At 39.9% G+C, this 20,656-nt stretch overlaps 1 protein-coding gene across 2 annotated transcripts in view; it reads left to right on the plus strand.

The window, feature by feature from the left end:
* Nucleotides 1–20,656, plus strand: part of STK3 (serine/threonine kinase 3) — a 134,431-nt gene that overhangs the window by 12,019 nt on the left and 101,756 nt on the right. For both annotated transcript variants that reach the window (XM_042786077.1, XM_042786076.1), the window contains exon 5: nucleotides 20,464–20,628. In XM_042786077.1, the coding sequence (XP_042642011.1) occupies nucleotides 20,464–20,628 (165 nt within the window). The remainder of the gene's footprint in view (nucleotides 1–20,463; nucleotides 20,629–20,656) is intronic.

Consider the following 20,656-nt stretch of genomic DNA (forward strand, 5'->3'; position numbering starts at 1 on the left):
GTGCAAGCTAGTCCAGAATTTTAGAAAAAAAGTCCCATTTAAAACAGGATTTAGGAAAAAACAAGGAGCAAACTTGTCTGCACGTGGATAGAAAATGCTAGAGTTTTTTATTAAAAAAAAAAGTGTGCATATGTATGTGAGTGTATTAAGGTGGGCAATCTAGTTTCTCTTATATCTATTAGGATACTGACATAGTATAGAGATTAGAGATTTGAGGGAAGGTGTTTGAGTCTCAGCAAATGCATTCCAATGATCAGATAAATTAACTTTCCTACTGCTGTTTGTGGTTAAATTTGATATGATTACACAGCATAAAATCTATCCTAAGAAACAGAATAATCAACAAATACATGGATAGATGTAATGAAGATAAAGTTAACATACCTTTTATAAAGGCAAGTCATGCAGCATGTGGCTAGTAGAGTTCTATAAAGGAATTGTTGAGCACACGAAGAGTGCTAGTTGGTGTAAAGTTGATCTGGATGTTCTTTGTACTGAAAGCCTTATGAACAGACTTCCACACCAGAGGGTCTTCAAGAAATACACTTGTAGTGGAGTAAATGGGGAGTTCTGACATAAATGGGTAATTGGTTTAAATATGAAAAAGGGTGTGAGTAAATGGTCATTTTGGAAATACTGTATGGGTCTGTGCTATCCTTGGGAAAGTGGTTAGAAATATTGATAAGAGAGGTTATATTCCTAATAGTGAAACCAGGGAGAGACTTGAAAGGCTTTGTGGTATTGAGTGTCTGACTGAGCAAATAAGCATAAGTAAATGTGAAGAGATACATTTGGCTTGGTGGGGGAGGCAAAGTCTTTATGTACAGGTTTATGAGCACTTCAGCTTAATGTTTAGAAATAATTGAACAAGTGAAGTGGTTGCCAAAGTTTACAATAGTACCAAGGACATAACACAACTATGGAAGTTAGAGAAAGGTGACAAGAGGGATCAGAAGTAAAGAATACTTCTCTAGAAGGAAATACTAAATGGATTAGGATACCTCTGCGTTGAGAAGAGGTACCTGGAGGGAGAGACATGGTGGAATGTTTTCAAAACCATGAATAGCACAAAGAAAGTAAAATATGGCTATATCTTCCTGTTTATTCCAAAACAAGAGATCACTTGTGTTAGTAGATCCAAAGCAAAAATTTTTTTTTCTACACATGATGAGGTCCACTGTATAGTTATAGAAGATCTTATAGAAGCTAAGAGTTTATTTTCAAAAGGCAATTGAATAAGACCAGGAGAAAATTATTGTGGCTGAACATGAGTATTTAATGGCTGGAGCAGGAAATCCATGTGCTTCATATCTCTGGAAAGGCGAAGCAGACAACTATCACTATTTATATTCAGACAGGCTGCCAGGCTAGACACAACTTTTTCTGGCTTAGGATAGGGAGTGTTCTGGTGCATATAACAAAAACAGCCAAGCAAACTCCTCAATTTCTCACTTGTGCCTACATCTTGCAAGTTGTGGAGGATTTAGGCAGAGGCTTTGGACTTGTTTGAATACTCTGTGTGGAACAGTGAGCTGATCACCCAGACTACCGTGTGATGGAAAGTTTGTGACTGTTACTGGAATGAGGCTGCTTAATGTACTTCAGCATTCTGTTGGTGATCTTTTTTTTTTGTTTGTTTGTTTGGTTTTTTTTTTATGGAAGCAAGAATTGGTTTCACTGTACTTTTCACAAGATAAGAAGAAATATTTTCATTTGAAATTGAGGAGAGAATTGATTCTTATTTTGTCAAAATGTTTATTGAATAGGCCCAGACACACAAGGTTATGTGTTCTGTAATTTTCCTAAATTGTCAAATGAAGACTGTGGCTGAGCCAAGGAAAAGCTTATTTCCTGCTTCCCCATGTGTAAGGAAAAGAAACTGAGGAAGAGAGACTTAAAGTAAGAACCCTTACTTTAATGCAGTGGTCATTAGGTTAATCATTTGGACTCGATTTTAAAGGTCTCTTCCAACTTAAATGATTCTGCGATCGTATCAGAATAAGTCATAGGGAAGGGTGGATATCCCCTCATATTTGGGGAAGAAACATTACTATGCATTTGCCCTTGTTGCTTGTTTGGAAGAATTTACTGATCTTTTTCTGTATCTGCATCTCCCCTACTTCTTCAGAAGTTTTGTTTTTTTGTCTAGAAAGTGAACAACACTGGGCTTTGCTTTAATAGATCAAAAATGAGGGAAGCAGAATTCAAAGTACAGGAGATTACTAGTAACTGTTGGGAGCGTATTCATCTAGAGCGGTTTTCAGCTTGACAGGAGCAGGCTCTTCTCCAAGAGGCCCAAGCCACTACTTTGAAGTTAAATCTATGCTGGAATTCTGCCCTGGAGTCTTCTAGCGTGCCAGGCAGATCAGCAGCACTAGAGGAAGCTCATGATGCCTCTTGGCTCCTCTGAGGTGAGGTGTTCATCAGTCCAAGGCAACAAAGCTCTATGTGTAGTTTTGTCTGCTTTTCTCAGAGACTGATTTGGGAAGTACACATCTTATACAGACAAACTATGGGTTGCTGCTAGAAAGGGCAGTTCTGCTGTTATTCTTCAACCTGGCTGATGTGTTCCTACCTTCTCCATGCCTCAGATGCAGTGATTGTGTGGCTGCAGGGTGACCTTGGCTAAGCTTGATGGGGGGCACATTTTCCTCTCTAGTCTAGCCTCCCCACCCCTTCATGAGCTAACTCAGGACTTATTGTGGCAGCACAGTGGCTTCATCTGATGCAAGAGAGACATTAGGAATGAGAAGTGAGGAAAGGGAAGGAAAAGAAGGAACGAGACTCACTTCTTCAGTGGCAGTTTGCAGTAGAATGAGATAATTACAATGTGAAGTAATACTTAAAGTCCTGCTGGGTGCTGTTAATGTATCAGGGAGTATCGAGACATCAGCAACCCTGCCTCTCTACTGATAATTTAGGGTGCACTTGCTCATCCACTGATCGTGATTAGCTGAGTCATCCTAAGACTGTCTTTTTAAGGGACCAAATTCAGCTGGCTGTAGCATGTTGTGCAGTGGCTATGCAGTGGGTTTATGAGACAAAACCTTCCTATTTGGGACAGTGTTGTGACAACTGTAGCAGTGTACTACTTTACAGGTGGTGTGCTGTGGGGTCCACAGGTCCTTCGTCTTGTATCTAAACTGTGACTTCCTTTACATACCAATTTATTACTTACATATTCATTGCCTCGTGTATTCTTATTGATCATGTTCTGCCGTGTTTTCTTAGCTAATTACTATTTTCATGTGTTAAACTATCCATTTGAATTGCTGGAGCTTAATCTGAATCTCTAGAAACTGTGTTTAGATGTCCTGGTTTTGCTTTCTCTATGTGCTACCATGGTGTCCAGGGCAGACCTTTGTTACCTATCTGGGCTGAAGGCACTTCGCTCCTAAGAGTGTTATTTTTCAGTTTTAAGCAGTCATGTTTCTCAGTAATTTCACTGTTAAAATAGTTTCAATTTGTAAGCCTTTGCTGCACATGTGATTTGCAGCTGTAAATTGGTTATCTAAGGCCTAATAACTCTTATGTTTTCTGTTGAAGTAGCATCTATCACAGTATAACTTCCTCAGTTGAGCCCACATGGATTAATTAGTAGCCAGTCAGTCCATACACAAAGACTGAAGTTCCTTCTGCAGTGGCTAACTTGTTTAATTGATCTTGGTGGCCAGAAGTTGTGGCAATAGACAAATCCATCCTGGATATACTGCTCTGTTGGTAAGCCTTCTGGGAGGTGAATTGAATCAGTGGGCTAGTCAGCTGTGTTACTATTCACAGACTGATCTTTAGGCCAAGACTCTTCAAGTACCTTTCTATACAGTCAGACTGAGGAAGAGGGGGCAAGAAGTTGATCCGAAATGTCCTGGTTGCCTCATTCCGTATCTAGTGTTACAAGCCAAGATAGTCTATACTAGCTTCCACAATGTGAGACAGAGATTATTCAGTGCTTGCCTAACAAAATCCTTATTATGGCTCTGAATGATTGACTGTTACATAAACACTGGGGTGGCATTATCTCAATTTTTAGAAATTATTTTAGAAATTAATTTGAGGTCTGATGTTTATTTGCAGAGTACTAAAAAACTTGCCCTGAAGACAGAATTATCTTTCTCCAGACTTTTATCTGACCTGCATCTTCCCATTAAAATAAATAGTTATTAACTAGTCAGATACTACTATGAATATCTACAGGTCAGTTCTAAGGAGAATTAGCTTCCTGGATGATTTCTGTAGTTCTCCACCTAGATTACCCAAGACATGTGCATAAAATATTGGAGAGAATTGTGGGCAGTCTCAAAACTGTTGGTAGCCATGTAATGTTATAGTGCTAAGCAATTTTATAATTCACTGACTTTCTTTTTTTTGAAATGTGCTTCTTGGAAGAGAGCTTATAAAATACTATTTCAGTTCTAATGGCTATATTTTCTGGGTTTCATGATGTTTGCTACTGATCTCTGTTGGCAGTCGGGTCACTGCTAAAAGCTGAGAGAGGCTGTAATATGTTGGCGGAGGGGGGGGAATAGAATTTTCAGGTTTTTTTCTGATATGTAAAGACTGTCCAGTTGCATATTCAACAGATCTCCTTTCCCTCTCCACCCTCCCCCAAATTTCGGAAGGCAAATTCAGGGAGATTTTAGGAGAATGGCAGAAGTTGCATCTGTGGTTTGAAGTCAGTTACTCATTTTTAAATTTGACGTCCTAAAGATTTTTTTTATCCTTTTGTATACAATTTTCAGTAATGCCAGTTTTAAGTTGCTGAAAGAATAAAACGACCATGTTAACATGGAATATAAAGAAGTTTATGCTAACATGTTCCAATTGGAGATAGCTGTTTAAATGAATATTTGATCAGGTCAGTCCTCTGGTACCCCATATACACCTCTCATCTCAAAACACTTATGAAGTCTTATTCCTTTTATATTAAAGGATGGAAGAACACCATCATTGTTTGCACTGGAGAGCCAGAAATATTAACTGAATTGTTAATGTCTTTCCAGTTTGAGTCAACCTCTCTGCATATAAAATTCTAATCTGGGCAATAAAATTTGTCTCAGTCTAAGAAATTAAGCCAAGTTTCATTAACATCAGAACAACATATCCTTCTTCCATATATATTTTATTTTACAATAAAAGAATCTGTGTTTAAAGTTGGGATGGATTTATTGCTGTATATTATTATGGTGAGGAAGTGGAGGAAATATACGAAAACTTCAGGTAAAAGAAAGTTACTTTGTTGAAATGGGATGTTTATTTTAGGGGTGGTGGGGAAGGAGATGAACAGAGTGCCATGGATTTGAAATAAGTTATAATTTTGATTTGGAACGGACTTCTAGAAGTCATCTAGTTGAATCTCCTGTTCCAAGGAAGGTGAACTTTGAAGTTTGATTAAGTTGATCAGAACCTTGTTCAGCTAACTTTGAAAATCTTAAAAAGGGGGAGATTCAATGGTCTCTCTCTGCGTCTCTGTGAATGAACTTTTCTTGTGTCTAACTAAACTTCCTTTGTGACAACTTGTGACTGCTGCCCATTCTCCTTTTCCTTTAACACTCTGTGAAGTGTCTGCCTCTGTGAGGATTTTTTTTTTTTTTTTTAATTTAATCTCCCCTTTTAGATTGGCTATTTCGATGCAATGTTAAACATTGTTCTTCAGACACGACAAACCTTGCTTGATCATCTTCATCCATCATGTGGTCTAGCCTCCACTGCTGTACTCTCCAGTTTGTCAGTATTTCTTTTAAAGTAGCTGGAAACTGGGCATAGTGTTCCAGATAACAAGTGCTAAATAAAGGGGAATATTTACTTGACCTGACTTGCTGCCTCTGCTTTCCTAATGAAGACCAATATATGGTGAGCCTTCCCTGCTGTGAGGTTATACTGCTGACTCACGATCAGCTTGTCTCCTGAAACCACCCTGGAACCTTCCCTTCAACAATGCTACTTGCCCCATTGATTCTCATCCCATGCTGTTCATGGTATTAGGTTCTTCTGTCCCAGGTTGGGAATTCTGCCTTTGTTGAACTTCCAAGTTTGTTGTCAATCTAATTGCTCCAGCTTGTTGAGGTCCCTCTGAGTGGCAGCCCTGCTTTTTAGTGTATTCATGGCTTCCTCCTTCTTTCATGTCATCCACAAATGTGATGGGGGTGTATTCTAGCTCCGTTTAGGTTGTTGATGAAGATGTTGGGAGAATTCACTCTAGTATCAGCCTCTAAGGAATTATCACTTACAGCTGGCTGTTAGTTACATTTTGAAACACCATTGAGCCTGGCAGTCCAGCCAGTTCTTCCACATCTTCAGCATGATTCCCCAGATTTGGCAAAAAAGAAATTATTGGAGACTGTCAACAGCCTTAGTAAAGTCAAACCAAATGACATTGTCAGCTCTCTCATCATCTTCATAGGAAAGTGGCCAGGTTAATTTGGCATGATTTCCTTCTGGTCAACTTGTGCTGGCTGTTTCCAGTCACCTTTTTATCACTTCTGTGTCTAGAAATTAGCTTCTGAGAGGATTTGCCCCATAATAACCTGGGTACTGAGGATAAACTGGCCAGCCTGTAATTCCTCAGATCATTCTTCTTGCCCTTTTTGAAGATGGTGCAGTAAGGGACATCCTCTGATTGGTATAACTTTTTTAAAGCTGATAAGAAGTAGCCTTGAGTTGGCACTAGCCAGCTCCTTGGCACCTTTGGATGTGTCTCATCTGCTCCCATGGACTTGTTTTATCCAATTTACTAGAGTAATTCCTAACTCATTCCACTCTGCTACTAGACAGAGACAACTGAGATCCGGAGAAACCCTACTAAAGAGTAATGCAAAGAAGATTGTCTGCATACGGACCAATACAAGCTCTTCTTTCTATATTCTATATTGCTGTCCAGTTTCAAACCCACCCTAGCTTTGGTCTTCCTAATTATGTTCTTTAGTATGTAGGCAGTACTTCTTCATTTGTCTCTAGTAGTCTGTTCTTGCTCTTTGGGTTTTGCACTTTAGCTCAGTCAGGAATACCTAGTTCATTCACAATGGTCTCGTGCTGTGGTTGCTCATTATCTTACACTTCAGGAAGGACTGTTTTCATACTTTGGGGAGGTTGCCATTGGTGCTTAACCAGTTCTTCAAGGTTTCATTGACCCTTAGGGCAGCATGCTCTGGGATCCTGCTTACTAGTTCCTTTAACAAGCTGAATTTTGCTATCTGGAAATCTGGTTCTGCTACTTGCTTTTGTTACTTCCCTCCATAACTTAAGCTCCCACCATCTCATAGTTGCTTGACAAGGCTGCCTCTGCCATCCCTGGCAGATTCTTGCTCTATTCACAAGTAGCTGGTCTAGTAGAATGCCTCCTGTAATGGGCCTGTACAGCACCTGCAGTAAAAATTATTACTGCTTGCTCCTGGATTTTTTTGTACCCTACCGTGTTGCCCTCCCAACAGATAGTTGACACTACCTATCCCACCCTTGCCCCTCTGAACAGTGGCTTATGATCAGTGTCTTCTTCCAGTGCTGAGGATGACTTCATTTACTTCACCTTTTCGATTGAGTGGTTTGCAGCAGCTGCTGTGATTGCATCCACCTTTTGGGCAACCCTTCTGATTTTGACCTATAAACTCTCCACAAGTTTAAGTGTTCGATAGCAGAGTTGCATGTTTGTGTAGCGTTTAACCCTGCCCATCCTTCCAGCTTGTCACTTGGTAGGAGCTTGTATCCACCTCTCACAGCATGCTAGTTGTGTGAGCTATCTCATTGTATCTCTAATTCCAGTGGCAGTGTAGCTCTGCAGCTGTGTGCAGTCTGGCAATTCTTCCTGTTGGCATCACAGGCTGTATACTTTTGTATACAGGGTTTCAGATATACCCCTGTTAGCCCTACTTTCTCTCAAAGAGAGTGAGAAAGCCTCCTCTGGAACCCTATCTGATGCGTGCTTCCCCATTTTCTGTTCTTCCACTTACCTGAAGACTTTGGTTTCTGTTCCTTGGTGAACCTAGTTTAAAGCTCTTCTCACTAGGTTAGCAAGCCTGTTGGCAAAGATACTATTGATCTTCTTTGTCAGATAGATCCTGTTTCTCCTCAGTAGTCCTCATTCTTCTGTGGCTCCTGTGTTCATAGAACCACTGCTGCTTTGCTGCTGTTAGCAGGCCTGCTGGAAGATAGTGATCTGCAGATGCATCTGTTTCTGCTTGAGTCTTTTCCCTTGTCTAGCAGGATCAAGATGACAACCACACTGACTCTTGTTCACTTCTACAAATTTTTCAAGGTCTCCCTTGCTGACGTTGTTGGGGCCAGTGGGGATGGTGTGAACAGATGCATAGTTTGTGAGCCAAGTGCTCTATTTGCAAATATATTTTATAGAATGGTAAAGTTGTTTTTAAACAGTGATAACTCAAATAAGTGCTTCTTGTTTGAAAAGCATGTGGTTGTATTGTTTTAACTGACTTATGGTTAGGACTTCCATTGAGATTCCTGACCTTATTTACAGTCCTTTGTCAGAAGAACCAAACTAACTAAATTGGTGTCGATCACAACTGTGTGTAGACATGACAAATGCACATTGTTGTTCTACTGAGTTGTAGTTAAAAACTGCTTTCCCATGGTATCTGTATTTAGTACAGTGCTGAAGAGACTCAATACTGTTCTGAATTAATTCCAAGGTTGTGCTCAACATCTGGTTAGGCAGTTTAGTACTTCATAGATGTCTTATAGCAAAGTGGAACTTGGCAGTGAAGAATAAGGGCTAAGGAGTCTGACTTCCATGTTCTAATCAGTACTTGATATCCCGGTGTGTACTCATTAGTGCTGATGTTGAGCATGTGACCATGGGAGATGGCTGTGATTTGCTGAAATAGTTTTCCATATGAGCTACTAGATATGTTTTAGATAATTTTATGTTGCTACTAGGCTATAGTAATTTTCAAACTACAGGTAGAAGACTGATTTGTTAGCACTATCTTGAATTATCCAGTAACAAAATGATAATTTAAGGAGAAGATGGGGTCTGTTACATATTATATTCAAGAAACATTACAAAAGTTATTTTGCTGGGGTTACATAGTCAAAAACACGAATCTGAAAAAATATCAACACTGATCATCACCTGTGCAGTGAATGGTCATCCTTATGTTTATTGTGGAGTATTTTTCCATATGATTTTACATGCAACATGTCTTGTGCTCAGCAAGAAGAATGACACTTGCTGCCTCCCTTGCTTCATATGATCCTATGCCTAAGTTGTTATATTTCAGTAAAACTGTTAATTCTGCTATGGTAGTGAGTTCTTATTCCATCCATTACTGTAATATTGAGGTGTTCCCTTAGTTATAATACAGGGAGAAGAAGGGATTATCTTAATTAGTTTGAGACAACTATTGAAAGTCTTACACCAAACCATGTCATCATAAGTAATTTAGATGTCATGATTTGGTACCTTACTCAAGACATATGCTGTGATTTTGTTTGAAGAGCACTGTCTTCACACAGAGCATTAGGATCAGCTCAGAAAAAGAAGCCTGAAATGTAATTGCTCTGACTGTGAAACTCAAAGAAGGTAGTTTCAGGAGAGTGTAGTCTCACTGAAGTTTGTAGCTGATAGCAGGAACCAAAATATAACATTGACTTCAGGCTAGAGCTGCAATCCTAACAACTCTTTTTTTTTAATCTGAAGCTTTCTGCTTTAATTCATAAATTATACTTCAAATATTACAAGTAGGAAGGGTATCGTAGTAACTGTCATCTCTCGTCTTCTGCTCACTTGTTCATCTCTCCATCTCAGCCTCCTTGTTAGTTCAGCCTTGTCTTCACATAAATGAAGACTAGGAGAGGCATGTGATTGTAAGATTGGTGATGTTTGAGCTTCATAGCTTCTGGTGGAAGAATGATTATACCGTGTTGCCTTTATTTGCCGTGAAAGTGGACCTACCCAGTGTGTTTGACCTAATCAGACTGTTTAGATGCAGTAATCTGATACTTCCTGGAAGCATCAGGCTTAATGTGCATGCATTACTTAGTGTAAAAAGAGCAGCTGGGAATGGACTTAGGCAGTTAAAGCAATTCAGCTGACCCAGACCCCTTCAGAGGGGCCCTCAGGAAGGAGAATGACTGTCAGCAGAGAACCTGTAGATGAGTTGTCCCAACAGCTGCATGGATTAGTTAGTGTGTAATAGACTGTATAAATGCACCCTTAAGTCTCCCTTGTGCATGGCATCCATAACCAGTTAGATGTAAATATATGGATTAGCTGGTCTCCTCATAGATGTGGAACACCTGAATATGTTGCTCTCTGCTTTGCTCCAAATTTCTATGTTAAGGATGGGCTTCATGGCTAATGTTTTTATGTGGGCTGTAGAGCTGTTCACCTTTATCACTGACATTCATTTTAATATGTAACTTGCATGTGGTTTTGATGATGATTTGAAAATGCTTCATGGATGACTCATACTCAGAGGGTAGCACCAACCCATCAAAGGGACATTGCATACAGAATTAGAACTAGCCAAAAATACTTAGCAGATAAATGTTCCACGGCATTTTAAATGAGGTTCTTGACACAACTGGAAATCAGATACAAAGTAGAACCATAATAACTGTGAAATTATACTAAGGTACAAGTTAGAGCATGATGTGCTGGTGGAAGAATGGTACTGTGTGTTTAAAAGCTCATAATAAAATAAACCAACTGCTTTAACAGGAAACATAATACCCATATGGTTTGATCAGGCATAGTATGGTATAAGAATCATACATCCAGAGCAGGTTACCAACACTGACTGTAACATATTCCTAGTATTAAAATATTAAATAGTTTTGTTCCTTTTAATTGTTCTGTGTGGTAGTTATTAGTGGCATTACTTGTATGTCAACATCAAATTACTGTTAGAACTAGAGTGTATTGGATATTAAGTAGATGGCAAGTTGTGTGCTATGACAGAGTATTATGGGCTGATTCTGTACTTAGCTATTTCCTTTGTAAGTTGAAAGTCACTTGCAGGGATACAGGCACTATGCTACTGACATAGTGAGTTTTAACCATGCTTATGAAGAGAGCCTGTGATTTGGGGTAAAGCAGGGAGGAAACGTAATTAGGAAGTATTTTAATGTGGATTTTAAGAGTTTATTTGTGGCTTTGTAAGATTTTGTGAATAAATAAATAATTGGAGGAGCTCTGGATCTATGTTTGTATACTTTGGTCTTTTATTGCTTCTGACAATTGGTAGGCTCAAGAAGTGGCTGCCTCATCTATTCCCCTGAATTGCATTATATGATGTAAAGAACAACTATACATTGTCTTCTGTTGTGGTTTTTTCTTTTTTTTAAAAAATATTTTTATGTTTCCCAATAAACCAGTGTTTTTCCTATCTTGTATCAATAGCTTATGTCTTCATATATACATCTGGTAATCTGTCTTCAGAAATATGTCCTTTTAATACAAGTTTGTAATGATGGAATGCACTGTAAAATCCAAATGGGGTTAACTGCTATGCTCATCGCAGGGGGAAAAAATAGAATAGAACAGAATAGACTATTTCAGTTGGAAGGGACCTATGACAATCATCTAGTCCAACTGCCTGACCAATTCAGCGCTGACGAAAAATTAAAGCATGTTGTTAAGGGCATTGTCCAAATGCCTCTTAAACACTGGCAGGCTTGGGACATTGACCACCTCTCTAGAAAGCCTGTTCCACTGTTTGGCCACCTTCTCGCTAAAGAAATGCTTCCTGATGTCAAGTCTGAACCTCTCCTGATGCAACTTTGAACTATTCCCATATGTCTTGTCACTGGATACCAGGGAGAAGAGATCAACACCTCTCTTCCCACCTCCCCTTCTCAGGAAGCTGCAGAGGGCAATAAGGTCGCCCCTCAGCCTCCTTCTCTCCAAACTACAGAGGCCCGAAGTCCTCAGCCACACCTCACAGGACATGCCTTCCAGCCCTGTCACCCGCTTTGTTGCCCTCCTCTGGATGCATTCAAGGACCCTCACATCCTTCTTAAATTGTGGGGCCCAGAACTGCCCACAGCACTCGGTGAGGCCCCACCAGCGCTGTGTACGGCAGGACAGTCACCTCTCTCGACCGGCTGGTTACGGTGTGTTTGGGGCACCCCAGGATGGTGTTTGCCCTCACAGCTGCCAGGGCACACTGCTGACTCATGTTGATCCTGCTGTCACTGGCACCCCCAGATCCCTTTCTGCAGGGCTCCTCTCCAGCCACCCCTCTCCCAGTTTATACTGTGCCCACTGTTACTCCATGCCAGGTGCAGAATCCAGCATTTAGACTTGTTAAATTTCATGCCATTAATCATTGCCCAGTGCTCCAGTCTATCTAGATCTCTCTGCAAGGCCTCTCGTCCTTCAAGAGAGTCAATGGCACCTCCTAGTTTGGTATGATCAGCAAACTTACTGATGGTGCATTCAACTTCTGCATCGGATCATTGATGAAAATACTGAAGAGAGCTGGCCCTAGAATTGAGCCCTGAGGAATACAGCTAGTGACAGGTCACCAGCCAGATGTAGCCTCATTCACTACAACCCCTTGAGCTCTGCTCTTCAGCCAGTTCTTCACCCAGTGCACTGTGTAACTGCTTATCTCACAGTTGGACAACTTGTCCAGAAGGATGCTGTGAGGGACAGTATCAAAAGCATTACTAAAATCCAAAACCACCTACAACTGCTGCCTTCCCTTTTTCCACAAGGTGGGTGACCTTATCATAGAAGTATTTCAAATCAGTTAAACAGGATTTTCCTTTGTGAACCCACTTTGACGGTCCCTGATGGTTTCATTGTTCTTTAAATGCCTTTTGGTAGTACCCAGTATGATCATCTCCATACTTTTCTGGGAACTGAGGCTAGATTAACAGGTTTATAGTTTCCTTGGTCTTCCCTCATGCCCTTTTTGTAAGTTGGAACAACATTGGCTAGCTTCCAGTCAGCCACTAATTTTTGAAGAACTAAATCTAGAGATTTACCTCCTTAGGAACACATACTTGTCTTTTGTTCAGATAGTCAACTAAATTACTGGCTATTCCTTAGTACCTAAATATTTTGGAATCCCTTTATTTTGATGTGATATGCAAACTTTAAAAGGACAGCAGACCAGTTAACTAAAGGAAACAAACCACCCCTGATATATTCAGATTGGCATAAATGCACCTAATCCTGTAGTACAATACAATTTAACTGTAAATGATACTGATACAGAATCACAGAATACTTGAGGCTGGAAAGGGTCTCTTGGGGTCATCTGGTCCAAACCCTTTGCTCAAGCAGGGCCATCTAGAGCTGGCTGCCCAGGGCCATGTCGACATGGCTTTTCAGTGTCTCTGAGGAAGGAGACTCTACAACCTTCCTTGGCAACATATTCCAGTTCTTGGTTGCTTTCACAGTAAAAAAGTGTTTCCTGGTGTTCAGAGGGAACCTCCTGTGTTTCAATGTGTGCTTGTTGCCTCTGGTCCTGTCACTGGGCAACATCTGAAAAGGGCCTGACTCTTTCCTCTTTGCACCTTCCCTTCAAATATTTGTGTGCATGGAGAAGATCCCCCTTAAGCTATATCTTCTCCAGGTTGAACAGTCCCAGCTCTCTCAACTTCATACCTCATAGGAGAGATCCTCCAGTCCCTTAATCATCTTTATGGTCCTTCCTTGGACTTTCTCTGGTATGCCCACATCTCCTTTGTACTGGGTAGCTCAGAAGTGGACCCAGTGCTCCAGATGTGGCCTCACGAGTGCAGAGCAGAGGGGAAAGGTCATGTCCCTCCACGTGCTGGCAATGCTTTGTCTGATGCAGCCCAGGATACCATTTGCCATCTTTGTAGTATACAAAATACTTCAATACCGCGAACGTTGTGCAAAAACATCTGCAAAAGACAGTTCTGGTCTACAGAAACAATATAACTAGAACTTTTTGTACAATACTTTGTGTGTCCAGTAAGGGAAGAAATGGTGTATATATGGCTCAGCTGCCATACTGCCATAGTTAAATAAGGTTTGTGGTCTTAAAGTATTTTTTTGGAGAATTTCATATTTGTGTAAATGTTTTTAGTGGTATGCATAGTGGTGTGTGTTCTGCAAAAAGTTTAAATTTCACAAAAATCAATAAATAAATGAATACTTTTGAATTTTTTTTTTTTGTTATGATTTCATGGTAATGTTCATTATGGCAGTATCTTATTTTCTGAAAAGGTAATTTTGTCTAGGGGAAGTGAGTGTATTTATTCAACAAGCCAAGAAAGGTTAGAAAGGTTTTTCTAAATATTGTAAGATATTAAAGTTAAATGTTTTGTCAGTGTATTATTATGCATATACTTGACTGTGTTTAGCAATAATATAAGCAGGAATGACTTCAGTGACTGCATCATGTTATATAGATGATTATATAGGTATACCTATATATTGTCATAGAATGGTTTGGGTTGGAAGGGATCTTAAAGGTCATCTAGTTCAAACTCTCCTGCCATGGGCAGGGACACCTTTTACTAGACCAGGTTCCTTAAAGCCCCATCCAGCCTGGCCTTGAGCACTAGGCTACACATCTACAGCTACTCTGGGAAACCTCTTCCAGTGTCTCACCATCCTCACAGGAAAGGATTTCTTCCTTATATCTAATCTAAATCTGTTCTTTTTCATCTTAAAACTGTGACCCCTTCTCCTATCCCTGCACTCCCTGATGAAGAGTCCCTCATCTTTCCCATAGGCCTCCTTTAGGCACTGGTTGGCTGCTGTAAGGTCCCCCTGGAGCCTTCTCCAGGCTTAACAACCCCAACTCTCTCAGCCTGTCTTATAAGGGAGGTGCTGCAGCCTCCTGATCATCTTTGTGGCCTGCTCTGGATGCATTTGAAGACCTGTAAGAGGGTCTATGTCCTTCTTATGCTGGGGGCCCCAGAGCTGGATGCAGAACTCCAGGTGGGCATCTCGTGAGAGCGGAGCAAAGGGGGAGAATCCCCTCCCTCAACCTGCTGGCCACACTTCTCTTGATGCAGGTCAGGATACAGTTGGCTTTCTGGGCTGCAAGTGCACATGGCTGGCTCATAGTCAGTTTCCTATACACTACTACTCCCAAGTCCTTCTCAGCAGGGCTTCTTTCAGTCCATTTGTTACCCAGCCTTTGTTTGTGTGTGTGGGATTGCTCCAACCCATGTGCAGGACCCTGCACTTGGCCTTGTTGAACTTCCTGAGGTTTATACAGGCCCATGTCTGAAGCCTGTCAAGGTCCCTCTGGATGGAATCCCTCCCTCCAGCATGTCAACCACATCACACAGCCTGATGTCGTTGTCAGACTTACTGAGGGTGCACTCATTCCCACTGACAATGTCCCAACAAAGATGTTAAACATCATTGGTCCCAATACCAGCACCTAAGGAACACCACTTGTCACTGGCCGCCACTTGGGCATTGAGCTGTTGACTGTAACTCTTTCAGTGTGACCATCCAACCAATTCCTTATTGACTAAGTGGTCCATCCATCTTATCCACCAGTGCTGTAACCCCGTTGTAGAAGGCAGATTTGCCCTTAGTGAAGCCATGTTGGCTGTCACCAATCATCTTATTTTGCCATGTGCCCTAGCATAGTTTCCAGGAGGTTCCGCTCCATGATCTTGGCCAGCACAGAGGTGAGACTGACTGGCCTGTGTTTCCCTAGATCATCTTTATTTCACTTTTTAAAAACAGGGTTATGTTTCCCCTTTTACAGTCAGCAGGAACTTTACTAGACTGCCATGACTTCTTAAATATGGCAGCTAGTGGCTTAGCCACTTCATCCACCAGTTATCTCAGGACACGTGGATTCATCTTGTCAGATCCCATGGACACATTTTATGAAACACAACTGTGTGCATCTAGGACACCTGGAGTTGGGATTGACGTGTCTCAGAACACTTATGTCAGAGCAAGCCTGCTGTTCCTTCCTTTTCCCTTTGCTTCCCTGTTACTGTTGTTCCTGATAAACGTTACTTGTGCTCTCTGCTTAATTCCTATAGGTGACATTCACTTCAATGGGCTTTTCTGACCACTGTATATATTTTGGTGTTATTTAAGAACTTCTTTCTTTTGTAATATGTAGCCATGCTAGAGCTTTCCTTTGCTGATGGTTTCCAGATAATGTAGGAGTCTGCAGTATTCTAAAACTCACTGTCTTCTGGTTTACTGGATTCTCAGTCCATAGTTTCTTTGTCAACCTTTTGGCATGGGTTTTCTGTTATCCTCTGCTGTTGAGAGCTGGATTTTGCCATGTGGCTGCAAAAGCATTTCTCCATCTAGAGCTGATCCAAAGATCTCCATGTGGTTTAACCACTAATTTTTCAAGAACTAAAGCTAGGGATTTGCCACCTTAGGAACATAGCATATTGAAGAGAGACCTTCTCTGCAGAATCTTCTAAGCACAGTTTCTCATAATCCTTGTTCCTAGATGAAAGCGGGCAGTAAGTTATGTACATATCTTGCTATACATTTGTCAGTGCTCGGGATTGTTTCTTGATGCATGTTCAGGATTAAATGCAGGGAAGTCTTTGGAGGTTGTGTCTGAACTGGGGTGGGTTTGGCAAAGCTCTGGCAGAAAGTGTTACACTCTGCATGTCATAAACCATATGTGATACAGTATTTGTTAATAGCCAGAGCCTAAACTTCCTGTAGTGTGAGTCTTCAGATAATCACAGTTTTAGTGTACTTCACCACAAAATTACTACCTTACATCATGAGGATTGTGTCTTTCTCCAGATATCCTTCTGACCATACTTCAGTTTATTTTACAGTTGATTTAGTGTCCCTTCTTGCTTGACTCCAGATCAGGTAGATGGTTTTACTCCCTTGACACAATGCCAGGAAAGCCGTCTTGTTTGAGCTGTATAAAGCAGGGTTTTCAGTTCTCCTGGCATACAATCCTTTGAAGCAGCATAGAAGTCAGCATAAAGTAGCACAAATGAAGGCTTTGAGCAGTGTACCACTGAATAGAAACACTGAAAGATCTTAGAGATAAATGGCAGGCAAGGAATGCATAATGCACAACAGAGGCAGTAACTGCTTGCTGTGGAGCATGGAGCTAATGCCACCACCAATTTCATCCTCTGCTTGCATAAGGCAAGGTTTATAGAAGTCACTGGGACTCTTTGGGTATAGCAACACATGTACTTAGTTGAAAAGCAGTGCCAATTTGAGCAGCTCCTACTCTGCTACATCCTTGTTGGCTATGCCATGGATTGAATCAGGGAACTGATTTGTTGGAAAAATAATTTGGCAGACAGGTTTGTTTTTAACTAGGGTCAGTTACAGTTGTTCAGTGGAAGGGCTGACACACAGTGGGAATTGCTGCTGTAGGTTGCAGTGAAAGGACGGACTGGAGCTTGGCACTGCTATTTAAATAAATGTATGTGTAACTGTGCCCTTGGGCTCCACACCCAGGTTTTATGAGACTGGATTCAAGCTGGAATAGGGAAGTGGTTCTGTTTGTTAAATAATTAAAACGTGTTATGAGCAACTCAAATGTGGATAATCTTGCTGACCAATCATTTTTTCCTTTCTGTTGAGTCATTCTGTTGGCTTGGAATGATTATGTGTGGGTTTTTTGTTTCTTGTGGGTTTTTGGTGGTGGTTTTTTTTGGAGGGAGGTGCGGATGTGTACCAACACTTTCAAAACTGAAACTGGAAGGAATTGCTCTTGCTTAATTTAATTTCTGTGTAGGATTGGAAAAGTAGAGAAAGAGGGAAAAAATGAAACCCAGTGTTGCAGCCAAATTAGAGTATTCATCTTCAATTTTGCAGTTTTTTGCATTTCTAAGAATGCTGATTTGCTTAGTTCTTATATTAAAGCATCCATGTACTGTAATTGAACAGCGTTTCAGCTGCATGAATAGTTTCTTTTATATTTTCTTGAGAAATTGCATCACATGGAATGAATTATGTGTGGTTTTGCTTTTATTCTAGAATAAATGTTGATGAAAATCTGAGAAGTGTTTTTGGGGAGTCTGATACCTGCAAAAGATTTACTGTTTCTCTGATAACACTTGTTCAGGAACTTATGTGATCCTGTTATGTTGATCTAAAACAATGAAGATAAACAACTGTGTTAACTGGTGATTTAGTAGTCCATGTAGTTTATGAAGCAGATACATTTTAATTTGCCTCAATTTTTTTTTTACTGCATTGTATTTTATCTGGTAATGAAATGTCTGTCAGATTGTTGCCAGTTTATATTTGCAGTTTATTGTATAATTTGTGATGTTATATGAATTCTGCAACATATTAAAATAGTAGATAAGAGAAGCATTTTGGACTGCCCAGTTTATGCCACCTCTTCATTAATAGTAGGCATTTAATCATTGATAACTGCTTAAAAAAAAAAGTCAAGTGAAAGAGTTCTTAGTGTTTCCTTTGTGATGCTTTTACAGAGTTCAGTAAATATCCCTGTTGCATTTTTTTTCCCTTGCTCTTCAAATTTTCATTTTTGTTTCTTGGTTTTTATTCAGTTACTTGACTATTTTGACAGTACCTTTCCATTCATCCTGACTGAAAAATAAACAGCAAACATGATATGAAAGAGAGCTGGGTATAACTACAAAATGTATTGTTGACTTCAGGAACTCTAAAGTTCTAAAGAGCCTCAGCTCTCCTATCTCAATTTTCAGAAGAAATTGAAGGCCATGCAGTTATTAAAGAACAAAAAGGAACCTGTTAAAAATTCAGCATGGCTGTAGAAAATGGTATTATGCACTAATAAACATAATGTAAAGGGATATGTTTTTTAGAGACCAGATGTTAACAGAGTGCAACTACTTCGAAAGTTGCAGGCTGACATGTTGCATTATCTGCACATAGTGGTAGCTGTGCTTACTAAAATGTGACTTTTCTTATAAAATGTATCCAGGGCCAGCTATGTTAAGATTTCTGTTAGTTCAATTGTACAACTTTATAGCGCGATAGTAACATGATATATTATAGCGTAGCTCATGTGGATTATCTACACTTAATATTAAGAACTAACAGGAAACCTTTGCATAGACAGCAAATTAACTAACATTGTTGGTAGATATTTAAAAAAAATACAGTATTTGTGGCTGAAGTTTAAGAGCCATGTATTAAATCTGATGGTATTTTCCTATGAGGATATCATCTATCAATTGTCAAGTGGTGCAGGTAATTTAAAAAGAACCCGGAGTTTCAGTGAGAGTTCATTCTCTGCATCAGTCAGCGACAAGAAAAGAAGAATGGTGTAAGAAAAAGCCCATAGCATCTGATTGGCATCCATTCTCAATCATTTCTGTAATAGGCTACAGTTAAAGGAACAAATTATAATAGTTATTGGCACCTTCCAGCATAAGAGCACCCTGGCATCTTAGTTGTCATTTTCCAGGGCTGAGTAGGGTTTTGGAAAGGTCATTGGGGCACACCTGTATGGGTATAGTTCTACAGCTTTGTGTCAGTATGGAGCACAGGCAGAGCCAGAAATACTTATTTTCAAAGATTAGCATTTACTTACATTCCATATAAAATGAAGGCACTAGCCTTAGAAGGAATGACTTACTTGACAGACTTCAGTAAAATTCTGTAAACTACTTGGAAACTGTTTGGGCATTTGTATTTCTGCATGCTATATTACCTCCCTACAGATAATAAATACCAAGCTGTGCCTCATGATTATATTTTTCACAAGCTTCATGATGCATGATGAATAATTATTTGGCTATTTTCTGTGCACCTTTATCCCTTGCTTTTTGTTTTGTGTTTTTTTGTTCTTGTGAAGAAGCTCTCAATTCATCCTCTCTAATTTGTAAATTGCCATCAATGAGAAACTAATAGTAGTACAGTTAGGAACAGTTGGTGGACAAAAGCTTGATACCACTAATTGTAGCCTTAGCGGGCATTTTGTATGTAGAAATCTGAGAAATAAAGAAAACATGGCATTCCTTTCATCTCTTTCCAAATGTACTAGTTTGTTGGACAAACTGTGTAAAGAAATTTAAGGGCATGGATGTTTGAGGAATAGCTCTACTCTTCCACAGTAGAGAAAGGGCTATCTCTTTTTCCAGGGAAATATTCTGGTATGTGCCATCCAGTCCAGTGTGACCACTGGTACCTTCGTTTTCCCAAAGGTAATGCATAGTTTGACAAGTAATATGTATGATCCTAGTGAGAAAAGTAGTAGTTGTATATTGTAAAAACTGTGCAGCAGTCTTTATGAAGGATGTCAACATCTAAATAGTAGTAACTTCTGATTGACAGGCAAGAGAATATTGCATATTCTGCCATCTGATCTGTATCAGTCAGCTCCATCTCTAGTTTTGTAGCTTGCTTGCTCTAATTGGCCTCTAGGCCTGTAAGAATCTAGCAATGCGGATCAGGTTAGTTGTAAATGCTATTGGGCATATTCCTGTGTTAAAATACCTATGGTACATTGTATTATTTATAATAGTCATTGTGAAATGATCATGTTTTAAATAGTTCAAATATATATGCTCTGTATGTATATCTGAAAATGTTTTTATGTTTTCTTGCAGCTAACAGAAGATGAAATTGCAACTATTCTGAAATCTACTCTTAAAGGACTCGAATACCTGCATTTTATGAGAAAAATACATAGAGATATAAAGGCTGGAAACATCCTTCTTAATACTGAGGGACATGCGAAATTAGCTGATTTTGGTGTGGCTGGCCAGTTAACCGTAAGTACCTGTGGAAAGATCATTTAAA

The sequence above is a fragment of the Tyto alba genome, unplaced genomic scaffold, assembly GCF_018691265.1.
Source record: "Tyto alba isolate M040663 unplaced genomic scaffold, T.alba_DEE_v4.0 Super-Scaffold_9, whole genome shotgun sequence".
Lineage (NCBI taxonomy): Eukaryota > Metazoa > Chordata > Aves > Strigiformes > Tytonidae > Tyto > Tyto alba.